This window comes from Cynocephalus volans, chromosome 1, assembly GCF_027409185.1.
Source record: "Cynocephalus volans isolate mCynVol1 chromosome 1, mCynVol1.pri, whole genome shotgun sequence".
Taxonomy (NCBI): Eukaryota; Metazoa; Chordata; class Mammalia; order Dermoptera; family Cynocephalidae; genus Cynocephalus; species Cynocephalus volans.
The window spans coordinates 229,938,310-229,960,196 of NC_084460.1; the positions used below are offsets into that span (position 1 = coordinate 229,938,310).

Below are 21,887 nucleotides of genomic sequence, written 5' to 3' on the forward strand. Positions count from 1 at the left end.
CCATTTCCTAGCCTGTCATCCCCCAGGCTGGAAGTGCGGGCGTCCTGGATCTCGGCGGCGGCCAGGGAGAGAAAAAGGAGGGTGTCCGAGGGGCGGGAACCGCCCAGGGGCCTAATTTCCGCCTGGCCCTCTGCGCCGAGACTGGAGACGCGGGGCGGCCAGCACCGTCGATCAGGCGCGCTCCCTCTGGGACGCCCGCCCGACTCCCGACTAGTCTCCAATTGGCCGTCGGGGGGAACGGAAGCCGAAGTGGAACAGTGAACCCGGAAGTGCTTCGCGGCGGAGGCCCGAGCGACTCTTTTGAATGGAATTGGGCTGATTCATCGCCGGTTCGCGAAGCCACAGCCGGGCCAAGTCTGAGCCGCCGCTGCCGCCGCCGCCGCGTCATTGCAGCGGCAAGACAAGGGTCCAGACTGTGGCCTCCCGCCCGCGCCCGCCTTAAGGTAAGACCGACCGTGAAGGCAGGCCCGGGAAGTCCGGGGTGTCAGGCGCGCTAGGCCGCTGCCAGCCGGCTGCTTTCCTGAGTCACGTTGCTCAGCCGAGTTGCCACTGGAGGCCTGGACCCTGAGAAAAGAGCCCAGGCTCATTCGTACTCTTCGCCGGTTCTCCGGGGTCTCTGTCAGGGTCAGATGTGGATGTGGTTTGCTTCTTCCATTCGTTTTTGCTTGGCTGAATTCACCACCTCTTTGGAACCTCTCTTTTCCGTACGGGGAGAACACTTGTTTATGGCCTGTGCTGTATCGATAGTTGCTTCTGTGTTGAAAACTTCAAAGCTGACAAAATAAAATTAACTTTCCCACTGAATACATGCTTGTTATCACCTGTCCTTCCTGTAGGCCTTGACCCCTTTTCTCTTAGTGTAGGTTTTCAACTCCCTTCAAAAAATAAACAAAAATTCTCGGATATGCACTGGTTTTTAACCTTGAATATCTTCAAAACAAAGTGTGTTTATTTCTAGCATGTCTATTTTCAATATTGTTCTAATTGAGTAGTTGTTGGCGAATTGATTACATTTCCTGTTTTCAGTAAAGTATAAATCTGCTACAGTGTGTTACCGCTTGTAAATTAATTTTGCTGGGGACATGGCTCTGTGTCTGTCAGAAGATTTAAAATGTAAACTTTTCAAAGGAGTCAAATATAGATCAAGTGACTGAATGAAAAGTTCTAGTAATTAAAATGGTAACCAAAAATTGATAAAAATTTCATGGGAAGGGCGTGAGAGAGGCCTTAAAAATTAGTGTAGAAATATAGCTGTAGTGTGAAAATGATTTTTTTCCCCCGCTGCTCACAAAAGGATGTTTTTAGTGTTGCTGACTTAATACGTTTGAGTGAAGCAACAAGGCACCGAAAATGTTGAAATGGCAAAAAAAATGAACAGTTTTAGTGGAGATGATGAACATTATGCTGGCATTCTTGTCATGTAAGGCTATGAACTGGTTCATTTAAAGTTTAAAGTATATGTTTTAAACAAATTGAAAGGGTTATTGTGCATTTATAATAGATTAAGATATATAGTGGCTCAGAATTAACAACAGTTACGGTGTGTTTAGTGAAGTGGTATTTAGTGAAGAGCCTGAAGGTTGTTTTGAATTTGTTACAGAACAAAATTAAATCTTGCCAAGAGAAGAAAGTTTTGAAGTCATGGTCTTTCATTGAAGCCTCACCTGTTGAGTTTGGGAGAATTACAAGTAATATATTGCCACTTTAATTGAGAAACTGGATTTTAACCTCTCTGATATGGGTTCATACTATTTCTATACTTGCCATATAACCTTGTGCTTAGTATCTAGGTTCAGAACCACATGCTTGAAAATCAGTAACAAGAAGCAGTGGTGCTTTTTTTCTGTTTTCAATATTATAGCAATGTTCATTTCATTATTCCATGTCTACATGTCAAAGCCTTGCCTGAATGCTCATGTGGTTTCTTGCTCATGAGCTTGTCATATACTCTGTTGCACACATTTGACATTTCATATTCTTCCTTGTGATACTTTGGTGTCCTCATCTGTAAAATGAGAGAATTGGAATAATCTCTCCCAGTTCTAAGATCATGATGATAATAATAACAATAGTAGCAACACTTATTGAGTACCTAGGATATGCCAGGCGCTCTGTTAGATTCTTTGGATTTATTCTCACAATGGACTTGCAAGGTAGGTATTTTCTCCATGTTATAGATGAGGTCTAGAGTCTAGAAAAGGTAACTTGTTCCAGATCTTATAGTGAGTAGGTGGTGAAGCCAGGATTCAAATCTAGGTCAGCTGGTTTCAGAGCTTTTCCCACAGGACATTGTTATTCTTTTACTTTACATTTTTTTTTATGGGTTTATGTCATGCCTCCCCACAGCCCTTAGATTATAAATTCTTTCAATGCAAGCCACTAAGTTTCTGAGTACACAAGGTAAGTACTCAATAAATGTTTTGTTTGAATGCTATAATTTGGAGACACTGCAATAGATACTAAGGATAATTCCATTCTCAGTCTTCTAAACTGGGGAAAAATCTTGCTATCAAAACCTTATCTATATAATTAAATTTAGTGTTGACTCCACTCTAGTTCTTTGAAAAAAGTCTTTAAGAAAGTGCGAGAAAAAATTTCTAATTTCCACAAATCAGAGAGTAGAGGAATTAGAAATACAGTGAGATTATGAGTATAGAGTAATTTAAAAGGGATTTAGGGTGAGACTAAGAAGTAATAGTGTTCAGCTGCATGGTAGACTGGAAAGTAAAAAATGAACAGCAAACTGGGAAACAGAATGATAAGCCTGAACAACTAAGGACTTCATGATTTTGTTTGAATTTTATGAATTATTGGGACAGTAGTATCTTTAGTGAAAAGTTTGAAAAGTTGAAAAAAGAATTTTGTCATTCCAAATATTGAAGAATATAATTTTGAAGAATCTGCTTTTTTAGGGTTATCTGTGGTTCCGTACATTTCCTATAAATATTTGAGAATGGATTTATCTTAAATCCAGTATAAACATGATCTGACAATATCAGGTACTAGTCAGATATTAACTCGAAAGGTAAAGAAAACGTGAAAAGTCATCAACCTTTGAAAGTACTGATACTTATTTTTTACTATTTTTACCAAGTAGGGTTTTATGTATGTATGAAATTATATTAGGCATAGTTAAACTCTTTATTCATATTATCTGATAATGTTTTTTTTTTTTTTTTTTTTTGTCTGTTTTTGTGACTGGCACTCAGCCAGTGAGTGCACCGGCCAGTCCTACATAGGATCCGAACCTGCGGGTCGCCGCGCTCCCAGCGCCGCACTCTCCCGAGTGCGCCACGGGCTCGGCCCTTATCTGATAATGTTTTAAGTAAAGTTAGTCACATCATGAGTGAGCTTTTGAATTCTCTGCTTTTTGTTAGGTGTAAAGACTTGGTTTAGATCCATAGACGTTTCGTATTGCTTTCATTTTTAAGAATTCAGAGTGTTCTCTTTTACGTTATAGTGTAACACTTTTACTTTATGAGCCTCTTTGCTAAATTCTGCAAAATGCAAGTCCCCATCTCCAGTATGATTAATTTAGTACTGTGAAATATGTCCGGTGTTTTGAAACCCACTATACAACAAACTGTGAGGAAGGAAGGATCTGTGTTGGCAGTTATGCTCATAGGGTGGTGGTGCTGATGACAGCAGCTAGCGTTCACTGATTACTTACTATATAACAAGCATTGTGTTGCTGTTTTTTATATCCATTATTTTCTTTAATCTCCTAAACAGCTCTATAAGATACGTGCTATCAGTATCCTCATATTGCAGATGAAGAAACTGAGGCTGAGAGAGGTAATTGATCCAAGGATACAGAGCTAATAAGAGTTAGAACTGGTATTTGAATTCTGGCACTCTGACTGCAGAGTCTTAGCACTTAATCTTCTAAACCAGTGAAAATATTCATCACTATTTACCATCTGGGACATTTAAAAAAATTTTTTACACTTTTAGGTTATTTTAAAAATAAATAATTTACAGAAGTAAAAATAAAAGGATAATGAAAAACAATTCTGTTAGTAATGTTAAAGCTTAAACGTAGCAAATACAATTTTTTATTCTACATTTTTCTGGTTTTGAAGGTATAAATAAATTGAATTGGACATCATTTGAGTGTAATTAACTGGTCATCAGTCATCATGCATGAACTCCGAACATATTTGTCTTGTAAAGATCAGTTCTCTATTGTCAAGTACGTCTCTAATAGGCCGTAGCTTATAACTTCTGGTTCTTCTTCTGGCAGTTGTAATTGTGTGTGTGTGTGTGTGTGTGTGTGTGTGTGTGTGTGTGTGTGTGTGTGTGTGTGTGTGTGTGTGTGTGTGTGTGTGTGTGTGTGTGTGTGTGTGTGTGTGTGTGTGTGTGTGTGTGTGTGTAAGAGAGAGAGAGTGTTCATGAGAAAATACACATCACAAAAAATTTACCGTTTTAATCATTTTTGCTGTACAGTTCAGTGGCATTAAGTACATTCACATTATTTGTGTAACCATCACCACCATCCATCTTCAGAACTTTTTTATCTTCCCAATTTACAATACTTTTGAAAACATTGACAGCTCATAATTTTGTTGAAGAGAGGATGGTCGTCATCTTTGCTCCATAATTGCAAAGCTTTTTTATTTTTAGATTTATAAATACCACTTAGAATTAGTCAGTCCAGTATTGTTTTCATTTCTACGTTATCTATTTCCTTTTATTCACATTTGTGTACACTTCGGCATTTGTCCGTGTGTGAACTCTATCAGGATCATAAAACGTACAAGAATACAAACTGTATTAACCATAAAACATCAGTATGTCACACATCTCTAGCAAACAAGATCTTGTTGCAAAATAGTGTGTGATGTTGAATGACTAACTGGATAAGAAGGTAATTTCTTTTTTGGTCTTAGAAATACTATATTGTTTACTCATTGATCCTTTTAAAAAATAATTTATTGAGGGGACATTCACATAACATAAAATTAACCATTTTAAAGTAGACAGTTCAGTGTCGTTTAGTCCATTCACAGTGTTGTGCAATGGCCAACTCAGTCTAGTTCTAGAATATTTCCATCATTCCAACGTTAAATCCCTTACCCATCAAGCAATTTCTTTGTTTTCTTTCCTTCTCTCAGCCCCTGGCAACCATTAGTTTGCATTCTGTCCCTTTGGATTTATTAACTATTTCTTATAAATGAAATCACACAATATGTGACCTTTTATGCCTAGCTCCTTTCACATAGCGTAATGTTTTGAGGTTTAGCCAAGTTGTAACATATACCAGTACTTCATTCCTTTTTATAGCTGAATTATAATTCATTGTATATACATAGTAGAATTTGTTTATCCATTCATCCTTTGGTGGATATTTGGACTCTTCCTGCCTTTTCGCTATTGTGAACAGTAATGCTATATAAACATGCATGTACATGTACTCGTTTTGAGTACCTGTTTTCAATTCTTTGGGGTATGTACCTAGGAGTGGAATTGCTGAGTCATATGGTAAGTCTTTGTTTTACTTTTTGAGGAACTGCCACAATGTTTCCAGTGGTTCTGAAGTTTGAGAAAATTAATATAGGATATTGTTATCTCAACATGCATAGGCTAAGATTTTGTTTTTATCAGTGGTTCTCAATTGAGAGTGATTTTGTCCTTCTGGCAATGTTTGAAGACATTCTTGATTATCACGACTGGGTAGGTGCAACAGGTAGAGTGAGTTGAGGCCAGGGATGCTGTCAAACATCCAATAATGCACAAGACAGCCTGCACTGCTCCCCTGCCCACCCCCAATGAAATATTATGTTGTTCTGAATGTCAGTAGTACTGAAGTTGATAAGGACTGGTTTTTACCATCAAGTATTGTCATCATTAGAGACTAGAGTGCTGTTATCTGTTTCTTTACATTTATCTTGTGGTTGTCTAATAATTGTGAAACTTTTTTCTCTTTCAGTTTTCCTCTTTGCCATTATAGGTAGAAAATGGAAAATTTTGAATTCTCTACTGAGTTTAATGAAACTAAAAAAAATAAAAAATAAAAAAGATTGCAAAGATGATGTTTCTAATCTTTTATATGTTATTGAAAGATGAATCAATGCTTTGAGCAACACAATAAGAACTGAAGGATGATGCAGTAGCTATAATTTATTTCACTGTTGCATTGTTTAAGACAATTCTTATCTTCCATTTTCTTGTTATTTTAGTCCTTCTTTGGCATAGTTGGGAATAATTGATTAAAAAAACGATGAACTTATTCCTAGGATGATGAAATAGCAGATTTCCAAGTTAAAAGAAAAATACCATCACTAAGATTCCGTAATACATCATAAATTTGTAATAATGGGTTGAACCTATGCAAGGTTGATTCAAAAAGTTTGTGGAAAAATAGAATTAAAAGGTAATACAAATCTTTCCATGAACTTTTGAAGTACCCTCAGGTAATTATTGCATGATAGAATGAATTTTGTTCTATTTAAAAATATAAGTAAATTTTCTTTTTGTTCTTTGAGAGACTTCTAGAAAGATTAAAGTCATGAAATGTCAGTCCTTAAAGTCAGTGCTCAAAAATGAAACATACAACCAAAATTTGGATTCAGAGTTAATCTCTATGCTCTGTAGCTCCCTGGGTTGGTAGATCCTTCCAACTCTTAGAAAATGAGATCAATTCTCGTTTTTACTTCTTTTTTTTTAGAAATTTTGCTTCTTTTAAGGATTTTTGTATAAAATTTTTCTCCTTAATTATCAAAATAATTTTATCTTTTTAAATTTACTTTTTCTTAGGAGTAAAAGAGAAAAAAAGCATACTTGGGAAAAATTATACCTGCCAGAATTAGCAAGAGTGTGTGTCAAGAAATTTGTCAAATTCAACAAATTGAAGCTTAACACCTTAAAAGTTGTAGTTACTGACCAGGTGAGGTTTAAGAATGTATTTTGCTTTTAACTACTGTTTCAGGATATGGAGAGATATCATGAAAATGTATTATTTTAAACAGGCATGAAATTTTGAATATGTGTGATAACCAGGTTTTAAAAAATAGTGTGATTTAGAACATTTATCAATATATTTCATTTCCAAATGTTAGTGTTTTTATTACACCTGGTTATCTTAACTTACATGTTTTAATTTGTTAAATATTTTTTCCTGTTTGCTGAGACATCTAATTTTGCTAAAAACACAAATTTGACCTGCCAAATTTTCTTTCCCTCTGCTCCCCACATTGCTCATGTATATTCACAGCATCTGGAGTCTGTTTAAAGTCATCAGAAACAACACAGGGGGAAAAGATAAACTACACACAGCTGGGAATTGACTTTGGCCTAGAATATGTATTCTATAGTATATTGTATGTTCGTATTTTTTCCATTGGTTCTTTGAGTTTGTAAGCTTGAAATGGTCTGAAAAAAATTTTTTTCTTCTTTGGTAATATATTCTAGAGAAACGTCTTTAATATTTTAAAATATACAGGATTTTTTTTTTTGTCTATGGCCTTTAAAACGTGCTATTTATTGAATGTCATATTTGAGTTGAGAATTTGGTGGAAATTTTATTTGTAAATGTTGCTGTTTAGGAGGATGAGTTAAGGTTGTGAGATGGAAAATTTTGTCTGGACTATCACGTTTTCTTATGTGCCTTTCATTTTTAAAAAATGAGTTTATTTGTTTTGAATTGTTTGTGAGTGAAACAAGGCAGACACAAAAAGTATACGATTCTGTTTACATAAAATTCAAAAACAGCAGAACTAGTCTGTGCTGTTAGAGGTTGAAATTCCACCTCTGCAGGGTGGTAAAGACTGCAAGGGGCTTGAGAGACATTTCTGGGGTGCCGATTATATTCTTTTTCTTGATTTAGGTAATGGTTCCATGGGTGTATTCACTTTGTGTAGATTACACTACTGTATCATTTGTGTACTTTTCTATATGTGGACTTGGATAAAGTTTGCAATATTAACATTGTTAAATAATAGCAAGATTTACTTATAACCAGGATTCAATAAACGTGATTAGGTGGTAATGTAATAATCATAATTACTTTATTGAGTTTTAGTTGGTATAGCAGTTCTAACTTGGAAAAACAACATGGACAAATGACTAAATTCATTAGCACTTAATATAGAATATAATTTGTAGTACTAAAACTTTCTAAAGCGTACATTTAAGAAGAAGAGAAATTTTAAGGCAATTTTCAAGTAGAAAGAATGCTTTATTGTCATTTCTTAAGTACTAAGTTGTACTGTTATTAATTTATATAATTTGATTTTTTGTGTATTTGAGGCCATATAAGTATACTTACTGTGTTTTTCCTTTAATTTCTTCTGTGAGTTTTTTAAGCTTATAAGAGTATCTTCTGTAGTTATTCCAAACATTAAAAATAAATCAGATTGATATTTCAAAGTTAATACTTTTTGTATTGATTAACTCAGAAATTATAATTGAGAACAGCAGCTGAATTTCCTTAGTGAAAAAAGTATGTATCTACACAGCATTGAAATAACAAAGAATATCTGTGTAGGTTCTCAAACACTATCTTTTAATGCATTTAATGTTTACTCTATAGTATTTCTTTTAGTATAATGAGTTCATTTTTAAAAAGCCTTTGATGCTAATTCAGAGATCCGTAATCTGCTCACAATGTCGTTCACATGTAGTTTTGATGATAACTGACAAGCTCTAAGTTAATTAGCACAGAACTTACTAATGAGGATGTTAAAATTTAATTTAAAAGTGAGGATTTTTATTTCTACACTCTGGACAAATTGAAGGAAATTCAATCATATGTATGATAAGCATTTCAGGTACTTTTTTCTCATTCAGGTTCTTTATTAGATAACAATAAGAAAATATAATTAACTTAATGATAGCAAAGTTTTGAAAGTATGCTAAGATTTCTTGTCTTTAAAACTGGGGATAACCCAAAACCAAAGCAGTAAAATAAGGTCTGTTAATTAGCATGGAAGACAGCTTCTTGAATTAATATGTGGTGTTAATTAACAGGAAGTCTGATGTTGTGTTGTAATTACCACCAATATTTTTGACATACTGAGTGACTGAAGGTGAATTATATAGATAGCAATTGAGTAAACACTTTTGTGCTTAGGAACGTTTTCCTTTGTTTTGTTTTCTAGAAATATGGACAGACTTCTTAGACTTGGAGGAGGTATGCCTGGACTGGGCCAGGTTAGTATATAGACTGAGTATTTCTTTTATGTGTAAACTATAAGCCTTTCTGTAGTTATTCAAACAGAAAGAAATCACTCCCCAAGAAACTCACCCAACAGATAACCTTATAGTAAGAAGCTTACCTTATTGCTGGTTGCTATATTGCAACACTAAATAACATGGAAAAAACATTTTGTATTATCTTAATTTACTTTTCTCCTGGCCATAAGGATTTTCTCTGTTTGCTTTCAAAATTTTGGGATATGTGAGATTATCAAACTTGCCTTTTAGAAAAGAAAAAGAACTCAAAATATCTTATTTCTGAGTTTACAATGTAAACTTTAGATGTAACACATGAAAAAGTAAACATGGTGAATAGTCTGCCAGATCCAGAAAACTGACCTGTAGAATGTTTGTATGTACAGTTTTAACACTGATAAATTACTGTTAGTACTTATGATATGTAGATGAATTCATAAATAATATCTCTTTTTGTCCTTTAAATTTGACATATGATTTCTTTCATATTTTTATTAAAATTAAATGATCTTTCGGTGTTTTAATATTATCATTTATTTTGTTCCATGCTGTTGGGCAAATGGCCTCTAGGTCGACTTCTATCACAACATATTCTACCTGCTTTCAGCTAAAGAAGTTCTGCCTCTTTTGAGTTCTACACTCATTACCTTTCCAGTCATCCATTCACTTAATATTAATTAACAAAAGATGTGACTATGTGTTGTTCTCTTCCTGAGATTTTTATGTAATATACTGTTTTATTACCAAATATTGGAAATATTTTAATAATCCACCTTTAGAACTCTTTTAGTTACTAGCTTTCCCTCATTTCTGTATCTCTGTCAATGACTTTGTCTTCCTTCATTCAAAGTAATTCATATTTACTGTAGGAAGTACAGTTTTGTTTGAGACTTCATGAAATTTTCAATGTTTTAAAGGCACTTTCACAAGAATTCTTTGATTAGGTCTATCATGATTTATGACTAATAATTCCTTTTAGAAAGTTGAAATCTTTTTGTGATTCTACATTATATGCTTGGATAGACCTCAGTTATTTTTTGTTTACTTTTGTTAGTTTTGAATGTTTCTCATGTTACTTTGCTTTCAGCCTGTTTCTTAATGATTCTTCATTTTTATAACATCTATGTAATCCATTCTCTCAAGAGTCCTGAGCCTCTTTTATTAGATAACAATAAGAAAACTGAACAGAAGCAGCCCTTCCAAAGCTGCTTCTGTTATTTTGTAAACATTCTAGATAGCTTCTAAAATTTCTCTAATTTATTCTGAAATTAGTAATAATAATGTCAAGGCATATAAAAATGTCGGAAGTGGGCTGGCCAATTAGCTTAGTTGGTTAGAGTGCTGTGTTATAATACCAAGGTCTAGTGTTCGGATCCCTATACAGGCCAGCCACCAAGCAAAAAGAAAGTGTCAGAAGTGAGCTGAGGTCGTATGTAGATACTGCAAATTTACCTGTTAATTATTGGTGAATATGTTGCCTTTTAGAATTCTTAAGGGAAGTTGTATCAAATTTAAATACCAAGATAACATTTCATGAGCAGAGAAGCAACAAATTGTATATCTAGGAAATCTGTGCTGGAAAATTGCTGGACATGAAATAATAATTTTACTGACCACAAATTGAGCTACATCTTAATGAGCACTGCAAACCTTTGTTTTAAGTGAAAAACTAAATTTTTGTTCAGTAACCTCGCACTGGTTTCTGATTATTTAATTTGCTCCTGTACTCTTGTTTGAGGTTAAAAATATTTTGTTTATTAATCTAGATGACAAATTCTCAGAGGAATAATTTGTGGAGTTCTTATTTCTGTGGTACCTTCATTATCAAATACTAGGTGTTCAATTTTTTTCTCCTAAAATTTTGCTTTATTCTTGTTTAGGACTAATTTGACACAACAAATACTGTTACTTCTGCAACCTGAAATGTTAAGTGTGTTGTTTTTGAATAAACAGGAATGAAATGTTAAGTATATTGTTTATTTTAAAAAAGAAGTCAAAGATCTTTGAGTTGATAATAGCTATCTTTTCATTACATAAAGCATAGTAACTAATAGTTGTAGAAAAGTTTGGTCTATTCCTCCAAAAATCAGTGGGAAATGTTACTATCTTACTATTTAATGGAAAAGGCAGAATTTTGTCACAAATAGGGCGGGTCACTTGCTGGTAAGTTTGCAGGTAGCCCTTCTAAAACATGGGAATAGATAGGAGCAAACCAGTAAGGGCTTTATGTAATTTCTTGAGAGTTCCTTATGGTGATTTAACCTTAAGGGTTAAATAAACTTTAGTCCCTTTTCAAGAATTTATTTCCTTGATTGAAGAATGAAAACCATGGGTATTTTATGAGTGAATGGGCCTTCTTAAATCATTATCTGTATGAATAGCCTAACTTTGATGAAAGAAATGTCCAAGACTGTTTTTTCACAACAACTTCAACTGTTGCTACTTTACTGGCTTAAAGATATTTTGTTTTACTCCCACTTGGGTATATTGCAGTACAGTTTTAACTCTTAAGCGTCAGACTGTGCAAGTTAAAGGCTCAGTCCTCTGCAAAGACTGCCCTTACTTTAGATGCCAGCCACACTTCAGGTGTCCACAGGCCACCCACACTTTTGACTAACTGGCTATAAATTCGGAGGTCCTAAGGACCCCCACAGGTTTGATAATTCACCAGAACAACTCAAAGAACTCAAGAAAAGTGCTATACTTTAATGATTACAGTTTTATTACCAAGGATATAGATCAGAAGGACCAGCTAAATGAAGAGACAAGTAGGAAAAGGTCTAGGAGGAAATGCAAAGCTCCTGTGCCCTCTCCTCATGGAAGAGTTTTTATTGGGGCTTCTTGGCCTGGGCACAGTTGATTGAATCATTAGCCCTGTGACTGAGCTCAAATCTACATCTTCCCCTCCCTCCTCTCTTTGCGGGGACCAGCCCCTATCCTGAAACTATCCTGTGGCCTACCTTGGACCACCATTAGCATAACAAAGATACTCCTATCACTAAGGAAATTCCCAGAGTTTGGGAGGCTTTATGCCAGATACCAGACAAATTATTATGCAACAAAAACTTTTCAGCCTTGACTAAATTGTTTGGGTGGAAATAATTCAGTATTTCACTGAATTTTTCTTGTATTGTTATTTAATGCTAATTTTTTGTGTCCTTCCGAGACATATCCAGTATTTAGACCTAATACCTTCAATATAACAGTGTAGTAAGAAGATATTTGGGTTTTGCTGAATGTGTCTATTGGTTACATTTTTATTTTTATTTTTTAATTTTATTTTATTTTGTCAATATACAATGTGGTTGATTATTGTGGCCCATTACCGAAACTCCCTCCCTCCTCCCTGTCCCCCCTCCCTCCCAACAATCTCCTTTCTGTTTGCTTGTTGTATCAACTTCAAGGAATTGTAGTTGTTGTGTCTTCTTCCCTCCCCCAAGGTTGTTGGTGTATTTATTTATTTATTTTTAGCTCCCACAAATAAGTGAGAACATGTGATATTTCTCTTTCTGTGCCTGACTCGTTTCACTTAATATAATTCTCTCTGGGTCCATCCATGTCGTTGCAAATGGCAGCATTTCATTCTTTTTTATAGCAGAGTAGTATTCCATTGTGTAGATATACCACATTTTCTGTATCCACTCATCTGATGGTGGACATTTGGGCTGGTTCCAACTCTTAGCTATTGTAAAGACTGCTGCAGTGAACTTTGGAGAAGGTATACTCTTGACTTGACAATTTCCGTTCCTCTGGGTATATTCCCAGCAGTGGGATAGCTGGTTAATATGGTAGATCTATCTGCAATTGTTTGAGGAACCTTCATACCATTTTCCATAGAGGCTGCACCATTTTGCAATCCCACCAACAATGTATGAGAGTTCCTTTTCCTCTGCAACCTTGCCGGCATTGATCACTCACAGTCTTTTGGATATTAGCCATCCTAGCTGGGGTGAGATGGTATCTCAGTGTGGTTTTGATTTGCATTTCCCGGATGCTGAGTGATGTCAAGCATTTTTTCATGTGTCTGTTGGCCATTCGTATATCTTCCTTTGAGAAATGCCTATTTAGCTCTTTAGCCCATTTTTAAATTGGGTTACTTGTTTTTTTGTTGTAAAGTTGTTTCATTTTCCTGTATATTCTGGATATTCATCCTTTGTCAGATGTATATTTTGGAAATATTTTCTCCCACTCTGTTGGTTGTCTTTTAACTCTTTTAATTGTTTCTTTTGCTGTGCAGAAGCTTTTTAGTTTGATATAATCCCGTTTGTTTATTTTTCCTTTGGTTGCCCATGCTTTTGGGGTCGTATTCATGAAGTCTGTGCCCAGTCCTCTTTCCTGGAGTGTTTCTCCTATATTTTCTTTAAGAAGTTTTATTGTTTCAGGGTGTATGTTTAATTCTTTAATCCATTTTTAGTTGATTTTAGTATACGGTGAGAGATATGGGTCTAGTTTCATTCTCCTGCATATGGATATCCAGTTATCCCAGCACCATTTGCTGAAGAGGCAGTCTCTTCCCCAGTGTATAGGCTTGGTGCCTTTGTCAAAGATCAGATGGCTGCAGGTGTGTGGGTTGATTTTTGGATTCTCTATTCTATTCCATTGGTCAGTGTGTCTGTTTTTATGCCAGTACCATGCTGTTTTGGTTGTTTTAGCTTTGTAGTATAGTTTAAAGTCAGGTAGTGTTATGCCTCCAGCTTTATTTTTTTACTCAGCTTTGCTTTGGCTATGCATGGTCTTTTGTTATTCCATATAAATGTCTGGATAGTTCTTTCCATTTCTGAGAAAAATGTCATTGGAATTTTGATGGGGATTGCATTGAATTTGTATGTCACTTTGGGTAGTATGGACATTTTCACAATGTTGATTCTTCCAATCCAAGAGCATGGGATATCTTTCCATCTTCTTGTATCCTCTCTAATTTCTCTCAGCCGTGGTTTGTAGTTCTCATTATAGAGATTTTTTGCATTCTTGGTTAACTTTATTCCTAGGTATTTTATTTTTTTGGTGGCTATTGTAAATGGGCAGGCTTTCTTGATTTCTCTTTCTGCATGTTCACTATTGGAGAAAAGAAATGCTACTGCTTTTTGTGTGTTGATTTTGTATCCTGCTACTTTGCTGAAATTGTTTATCAACTCCAAGAATTTTTTTGTAGAGGCTTTAGGCTGTTCGATATATAGGATCATGTCATCTGCAAACAGGGACAGTTTGACTTCGTCTTTTCCAATCTGGATGCCCTTTATTTCCTTCTCTTCTCTGATTGCTCTGACTAGTACTTCCAACACTATGTTGAATAGGAGTGGTGAGAGTGGGCATCCTTGTCTAGTTCCTGTTCTTAGAGGAAAAGCTTTCAGCTTTTCCCCATTCAAGGTGATATTGTCAGTGGTATTATCATATATGGCTTTAATTATGGTGAGATACTTTCCATCTGTACCTAACTTATAGAGAGTCTTTATCATGAATGAGTGTTGAACTTTATCAAATGCTTTTTCAGCATCTATAGAGATGATCATATGGTCCTTGTGTTTGACTTTATTAATATGGTGTATCACATTTATGAATGTGCCTATTGGTTACATTTTTTAATGGAGGAGTTCACAATAATAATGTAGGAATATCAATATTGTAATCAGTACTGCAATAGTATTGATACTATTATTTCATTGTATTTAAGGTTACTTGGCCTTGATTGTTTTATTTGGGAGATATAGTAGGGCTAGTAGAAAAAGGAACTTGTAAATAAAGTCTTCACCCATTCTAGTCTCAGCTTTCTCTGAAATGGATGTCTGCCTACAAAGATGTTTACATCCCTTGTATCCCCCCCCAAAACCTAAACTCCACTGCATCCTGCCATTAAGGCTTTTTTCCCCCATTTATTTCTAGAATTCCTGAAATAACAGCTTAAATTAACACTCTACTTTCTTAACCTCTGTTCATGCTCATGACACTATATTCTGGCCTTCTCCATTATTGTATTGGAATTGCTTAAATTGCTAACACTTGGCCTACTTTTAGTTTTCTTAACTAGACTTCAATGTTCCACACTGTCTTAAAACTTTCTCTTCCATTAGTTTTTATCATGTTGCCTTTTCCTAGTTCTTCATTATGGTGTCCCTCCACAAGACAACTTAATTTAAAGTTTTATTTTTTATCAAATGGGCAAGTGACTGAATAGACATTTCTCAAAAGAAGATATACACGTGGCTAAAGGCACATGAAAAAATGCTCAGTGTCACTAATCAAGAGGGAAATGCAAATCTAAACCCTGATGAGATATCATCTTACCCCAGTTAGAATGGTTGTTATCAAAAAGACAAAAAATAAAAAATGCTGAAGAGGATGTGGAGAAAGGGGAACTCTTATATACTGTTGGTGGGAATATAAATTATTATAGCCATTATGGAAAACTGTATGGAGGTTCCTCAAAAAAGCTGAAAATAGAAATATCATATGATCTAGCAATCCCACTGCTGGCTGTTTATCCAAAGAAAAGGAAATTAGCATACTGAAGAGATACCTGCACCTCCATGTTTATTGCAGCACTCTTCACAATAGCCAAGATATGGAATCAACCTAGATGTCCATCGACAGAAGAATAGGTAAAGAAAGTGTGGTATAGGGCTGGCTGGTTAGCTCAGTTGGTTAGAGTGTGGTGTTATTATACCAAGGTAAAGTGTTCAGATCCCCATAATAGCCAGTGCCAAAAAAGAAAGAAAAAGTGGTATATATACACAATGGAATACTATTCAGCCATGAACAGGAATGAAATCCCGTTATTTTTGGTAACATAAATGAGCCTGGAAGACATTATGTTAAGTGAAATACATCAGGCACAGAAAGATAAATACCACATGTTCTCACGCATATGTGGGAGCTAAAAAAAAAGAAAGAAAGTTGAACTTTTTAGATAGTAGAATTGTGGTTACTAGAGGCTAAGAAGGGGAGAAGGGGTAGTGAGAGGTTGGTTAATGGACACAAATTTACAGCTAGTTAAGAAAAATAAGTTCTAATGGTATGCAGCAGTGCTAGGTATCTATAATTAATTTATCGTATGTTCTGAAATGACTGGAAGAGAGTTCATATGTTCTTATTATAAAGAAATGATACATTTTCACGATGATGAGTTTGGTACCCTGATTTGATCATTACACGTTGTATTCATGTATTAGAATATATCTGTACCCCATAAATGTGTACAATCAAAAAGTTTCAATTAAAAAGTAAATTCCTTAACAAAAGTTTTATTTTTTTGTACTATTATATTTTTAAATGTTAATACTTAAATAGTGGTATGTTAAAATAATTAAATCTATCCACAATCCTTTACTTCCACATAGTTTATCAGTAGTTTGAAGCAGAAACAAATGTTTTATTAGTATTATTAAAATTTATAAAATAATAGCTTTAAATTTTGAATGTGTTTTAAAATTTACTTTGCTACAGTGCTTACAAACTTGAAATTACTAAAAGATGTGAGATGATTGTATTAAAAGCATGTGTTGCTATAATTTGGCTCCTTCATTGTCTTTAAATGATCCCAACCTAGGTCTTGGCAGTTAAAATTTCCAAAAGCAGTGAAGACAGAGCTCAAGAGATAAGACTAGCCAAATCATAGTCTCCAGTCTCTGTAAGTTTCAGTTTAAGTCTCTGGGTCCGTTTTAGCTTTGGAAACAGTTAAGGTAAACTTAGAAATAGATGAAACTTAAGTAAAATGTCAGTGGCATTTATTACATTTTCTTCAATTTTAATTTGTTAGGCCAATATTTTGAGTTTCTGTGTGTCAGGTGTTGTGCTGTAGGGAATACCAAGATGAACAAAAACATCAGTACTTAACCCAGGGGCTTTACATTCTAGTAGACACACAAGCAATTATGTTTTAAGTGCTTGGCACATATTAACTACTTTGAATGAGTGAAAACCAATGCTTATTGTAAATAACGTGATTTGTAAGTATGGAGGAGGTAGAGTTTATTTCTTCCTACAAAAAAGGAAAATGAGACTAAATTGAGGAGATAGATGACGTTTGAGTAGGTTTTGAAATATATGCCAGCACATACTCAGAAAGGCTGGAGAATAGACAATGTAATAGGAAATACTGGGAAAAGAAACTGGTAAAGGAGTTTGGAGTAGATTATGAAAGGCATTGCACGATTTTACTTAGTGATTTTTACTTTTTTCCTCATAGGTGTTGTAGTTTCATGAAGATTTTTTTCTAGTAGACTTGTGAGATAATTCAATCTGTTTTTGAAAAGTAATTCTAGTGGTCGCTTGGAGAATAGGAAGAGAGGAAAAGATTAAAGGCAAAGGTCATCAATTATGTGTAGTATTTCTGGCTTTCAACCCTCCATGCATATACCTTGCCATCATACCTTAGCATGATCTTTCTTTGACCAGTGGAGTGTGATTCAAAATTAATTGGTCAATTTTAAGTGGAAGCTTTAAGAATCAGTGTGTGATTTGCCTACCCTGCTAAGTAACCACGAGCCTCTTTTAGTTGTGTTTCTGAGAGATAATGACATGCAATCTGTAAGTTTTAAAGCAAAGTCAAATCCTGATTTTTGTGTGAAATACCCTAATTTTTTTGATCTCCAATTTTTAAGACACACGGTATAGGCCAAACTAAGCACATATGCAGTGGGTCTATACTGCCTGTAAGTGGTCAGTTTATATCTTTTCCGATACAGACCTCAGTAATATCAGGATGCAAAAATAAGGGAAAATACTGTGAGTGAATGATCTGAGAAGGTTTTCTGAATGTGGTGAGATATTACCTACAGTTTGAAGGATTATTTCAGGTGGCTAAATTTTAAAAAATAATTTCATGAATTGAATATATTTTATTTCTTATCACTCTGAAATCCTCACAGTGTATGAAATTTGGGCATATTAACTAAAACCATTTTCTGGTTTCTCATTGTGGGTCTTGTAATAGAAATGTTGTTTCAATTATTTGTCTTAGGTTTTGGTCTAATGTTTTGTAGAAAGGATTAATTTAACATAACAATTGAAAAAAATGATTGGAATCAGTGAAGAAATAATACTGTTGTCATGGATGAGGAATCTTAATATCACATGCCAGTTCTTTCCAATTAATCATAAATTTAATGTATTTCCAGTAAAAAATACCAACCAGTATTTTTTGTGGAATTAGACAAACTGAATCTAAAATTCATACAGGAAAAAAAGTTGAAGAATAAGAAAGAAATGCATTAAAAAGAAAAAGAAATTTGTTCTACCAGATTTCAAAATATATTTTGATGCTGTATGACCCAAGTAGTGTTATATTGTTACAGAGATAGTCAGGTAGTTCCGTATAGTTGAATAGAAAGTCCAGAAATAGATCCATACATGTATGGAAACTTGATTTGTAATATAAGGGACATTAAAACTTAGTGGAGAAGGAGAGGTCTTATTAAATGATGTTGAAGCAAGTAGTTTTCAATATGGAGGAAAAGTAAAATTAGGTTTTTACCCTATTCTATATTAAAGATTAAAGATTAAAGATCTGAATATGTAATCAAACTTTATAATTTTGAAAGACAGCTGTTAGGATGGCTATTATCAAAAACAAAGCAAAACAAAACAAGTATTGATGAGAATTGGAGAAATTGGAAACCTGTGCATTGATGGTAGAAATGTAAAATGGTATAGTCAATATGGAAAACAGTATGGTGATTTCTCAGAAGAGTAAACGTAGAATTACCATATGATCCAGCAATTTCACCCCTAGTCTTATACCCAAAAGAAGTGAAAGCAGAAACTCCAACAGATGTTTGCACACCAGTGTTTTAGTAGCATTATTCATAATAGCCAAAAGGGGGAAACAACCTAAATGCTACCAACTGATGAATGGGTAAATAAAATATGGCATATAGATACGATGGAATATTAGTCAGCTTTTAAAGAAATGAAATTCTGATACATGCTACAACATGGGTGAACCTAGAAAATAACTACGCTAAGTGAAATAAGCCAGATACAAAAGGACAAATGTTTGATTTCACTTATATTAGGTACGCAGAGTAGTGAGATTCATAGAGATACAAAGTAGAGTGGTGGTTGCCAGGGCTGGAGAAAGGAGAGGATAGGGAGTTATTGTTAAACAGTTTTAGTTTGGGAAGATGAAAAAAGTTCTGGAGATGGATGGTGGAAATGGTTGCACAGCAATGTTAATGTACTCGATGCTACTGAACTGTTCAATTAACAATAGTTAAAATGATAAATTTTATGTTATATTTTTATCACAAAAAAGACATAAAAAATTCAAATGAGATAACTCATACCTACCTCAGATGGTTCTTTAGAAGGTCATAGATTAATATGTACAATTAATCTTTATTTACATCTGTCACATTTGAAATAGAAGCTTTAATTTTGCTATACGTTCTGGTTTAGTAGCACAAAAATGAGCAGGCCTTTACAAAAAGGCTTTTTTGTGAGTTTTCTTTAATTCCTTTAGTTCTTTAGCTTACCTGTACTCGTACTGTCAGTATTTACATCCTGATGTATGCTTCTGGTTACTTTTTTTCTCTGATTCTTTGAGTATGTGGTATGATCCTCTGTACATTTACAAAGAACCTTTCTAAACATTGGTAGATTAATTTGGCCAGTTTCCTTCCTGTTAAGAAGTAGGGAAATGTAAAGAAATTTTAATTGTTTTGTTTCTTTGCTTAACTGCAAATAACTCAATAGTGATTTTGCATTAGAAACAAAGCAAAAATACAAGATGTCTTTAATGTGTTTTTCATTTGCTGTTCTTGTCAGGTTATAATTTTATTTTTAATATATAGTTCCTAATCATTCTATTCATATACATGATCTGATGTTTTTACTGTAGAAAATTAAGAAAGAGTTCAGGTCAAAAGTAAGCTAATTAGAACATGGTCTTTCTAGTTGTCATTGTAGTGTAATTCTTCTGAATAGATATTAAACCCTATGAAAGAAGGGGCGCTCCTGAGAAGTCTCAAATCGACTCTTGATAGTTCTCAAAGAAGTAAAAGGGAAACAAATACCTGGTGGGCATGTTATAGTTAATTTGTATCATTTTATTTACACATTCTACTTGTGACAGGTCTTTTATTTTATTTTATTTTTTATTTTTTATTTTATTTTATTTATTTATTTATTTATTTATTTAAAGTTTATTTTGTCGATATACATTGTGGCTGATTATTGCTCCCCATCACCAAAACCTCCCTCCCTTCTCCCTCCCCCCCTCCCCCCCAACAATGTCCTTTCTGTTTGCTTGTCGTATCCACTTCAAATAATTGTGGTTGTTATATCTTCTTCCCCCCCCCCCCCCGGTTTGTGTTTGTGTGTGTGTGTGTGTGTGTGTGTGTGTGTGTGTGTGTGTGTGAATTTATATATTAATTTTTAGCTCCCACCAATAAGTGAGAACATGTGGTATTTCTCTTTCTGTGCCTGACTTGTTTCACTTAATATAATTCTCTCAAGGTCCATCCATGTTGTTGCAAATGGCAGTATTTCATTCGTTTTTATAGCTGAGTAGTATTCCATTGTGTAGATGTACCACATTTTCCGTATCCACTCATCTGATGATGGGCATTTGGGCTGGTTCCAACTCTTGGCTATTGTAAAGAGTGCTGCGATAAACATTGGGAAACAGGTATACCTTCGACTTGATGATTTCCATTCCTCTGGGTATATTCCCAACAGTGGGATAGCTGGGTCGTATGGTAGATCTATCTGCAATTGTTTAAGGAACCTCCATACCATTTTCCATAGAGGCTGCACCATTTTGCAGTCCCACCAACAATGTATGAGAGTTCCTTTTTCTCCGCAGCCTCGCCAGCATTTATCGTTCATAGTCTTTTGGATTTTAGCCATCCTAACTGGGGTTAGATGGTATCTCAATGTGGTTTTGATTTGCATTTCCCGGATGCTGAGTGATGTTGAGCATTTTTTCATATGTCTGTTGGCCATTTGTATATCTTCCTTAGAGAAATGCCTACTTAGCTCTTTTGCCCATTTTTTAATTGGGTTGCTTGTTTTCTTCTTGTAAAGTTGTTTGAGTTCCTTATATATTCTGGATATTAATCCTTTGTCAGATGTATATTTTGCAAATGTTTTCTCCCACTCTGTTGGTTGTCTTTTAACTCTTTTAATTGTTTCTTTTGCTGTGCAGAAGCTTTTTAGTTTGATATAATCCCATTTGTTTATTTTTCCTTTGGTTGCCCGTGCTTTTGGGGTTGTATTCATGAAGTCTGTGCCCAGTCCTATTTCCTGAAGTGTTTCTCCTATGTTTTCTTTAAGAAGTTTTATTGTCTCAGGGTGTATATTTAAATCCTTAATCCATTTTGAGTTGATTTTAGTATACGGTGAGAGGTATGGATCTAGTTTCATTCTCCTGCATATCGATATCCAGTTATCCCAGCACCACTTGCTGAAGAGGCAGTCCCTTCCCCAGTGAATAGGCTTGGTGCCTTTGTCAAAGATCAGATGGTAGTAAGTGTGTGGGTTGATTTCTGGATTCTCTATTCTATTCCATTGGTCAGTGTGTCTGTTTTTATGCCAGTACCATACTGTTTTGGTTATTATAGCTTTGTAGTATAGCTTAAAGTCAGGTAGTGTTATGCCTCCAGCTTTATTTCTTTTCCTGAGCATTGCTTTGGCTATTCGTGGTCTTTTATTGTTCCATATAAATGTCTGAATAGCTTTTTCCATTTCTGAGAAAAATGTCTTTGGAATTTTGATGGGGA

At 34.7% G+C, this 21,887-nt stretch overlaps 1 protein-coding gene across 3 annotated transcripts in view; it reads left to right on the top strand.

Annotated features, from left to right (window-relative positions):
* Nucleotides 1–353: 353 nt before the first annotated feature.
* Nucleotides 354–21,887, top strand: part of PSMD14 (proteasome 26S subunit, non-ATPase 14) — a 100,521-nt gene continuing 78,987 nt past the window's right edge. For 2 of the 3 annotated variants that reach the window (XM_063101571.1, XM_063101579.1), the window contains exons 1-2: nt 354–443; nt 9,099–9,150. In XM_063101571.1, the coding sequence (XP_062957641.1) occupies nt 9,103–9,150 (48 nt within the window). In that variant the 5' untranslated portion in view covers nt 354–443; nt 9,099–9,102. Of the gene's footprint in view, nt 444–6,756; nt 6,887–9,098; nt 9,151–21,887 lie in introns of all 3 variants that reach the window. The other variant, XM_063101574.1, reaches the window with a different exon arrangement.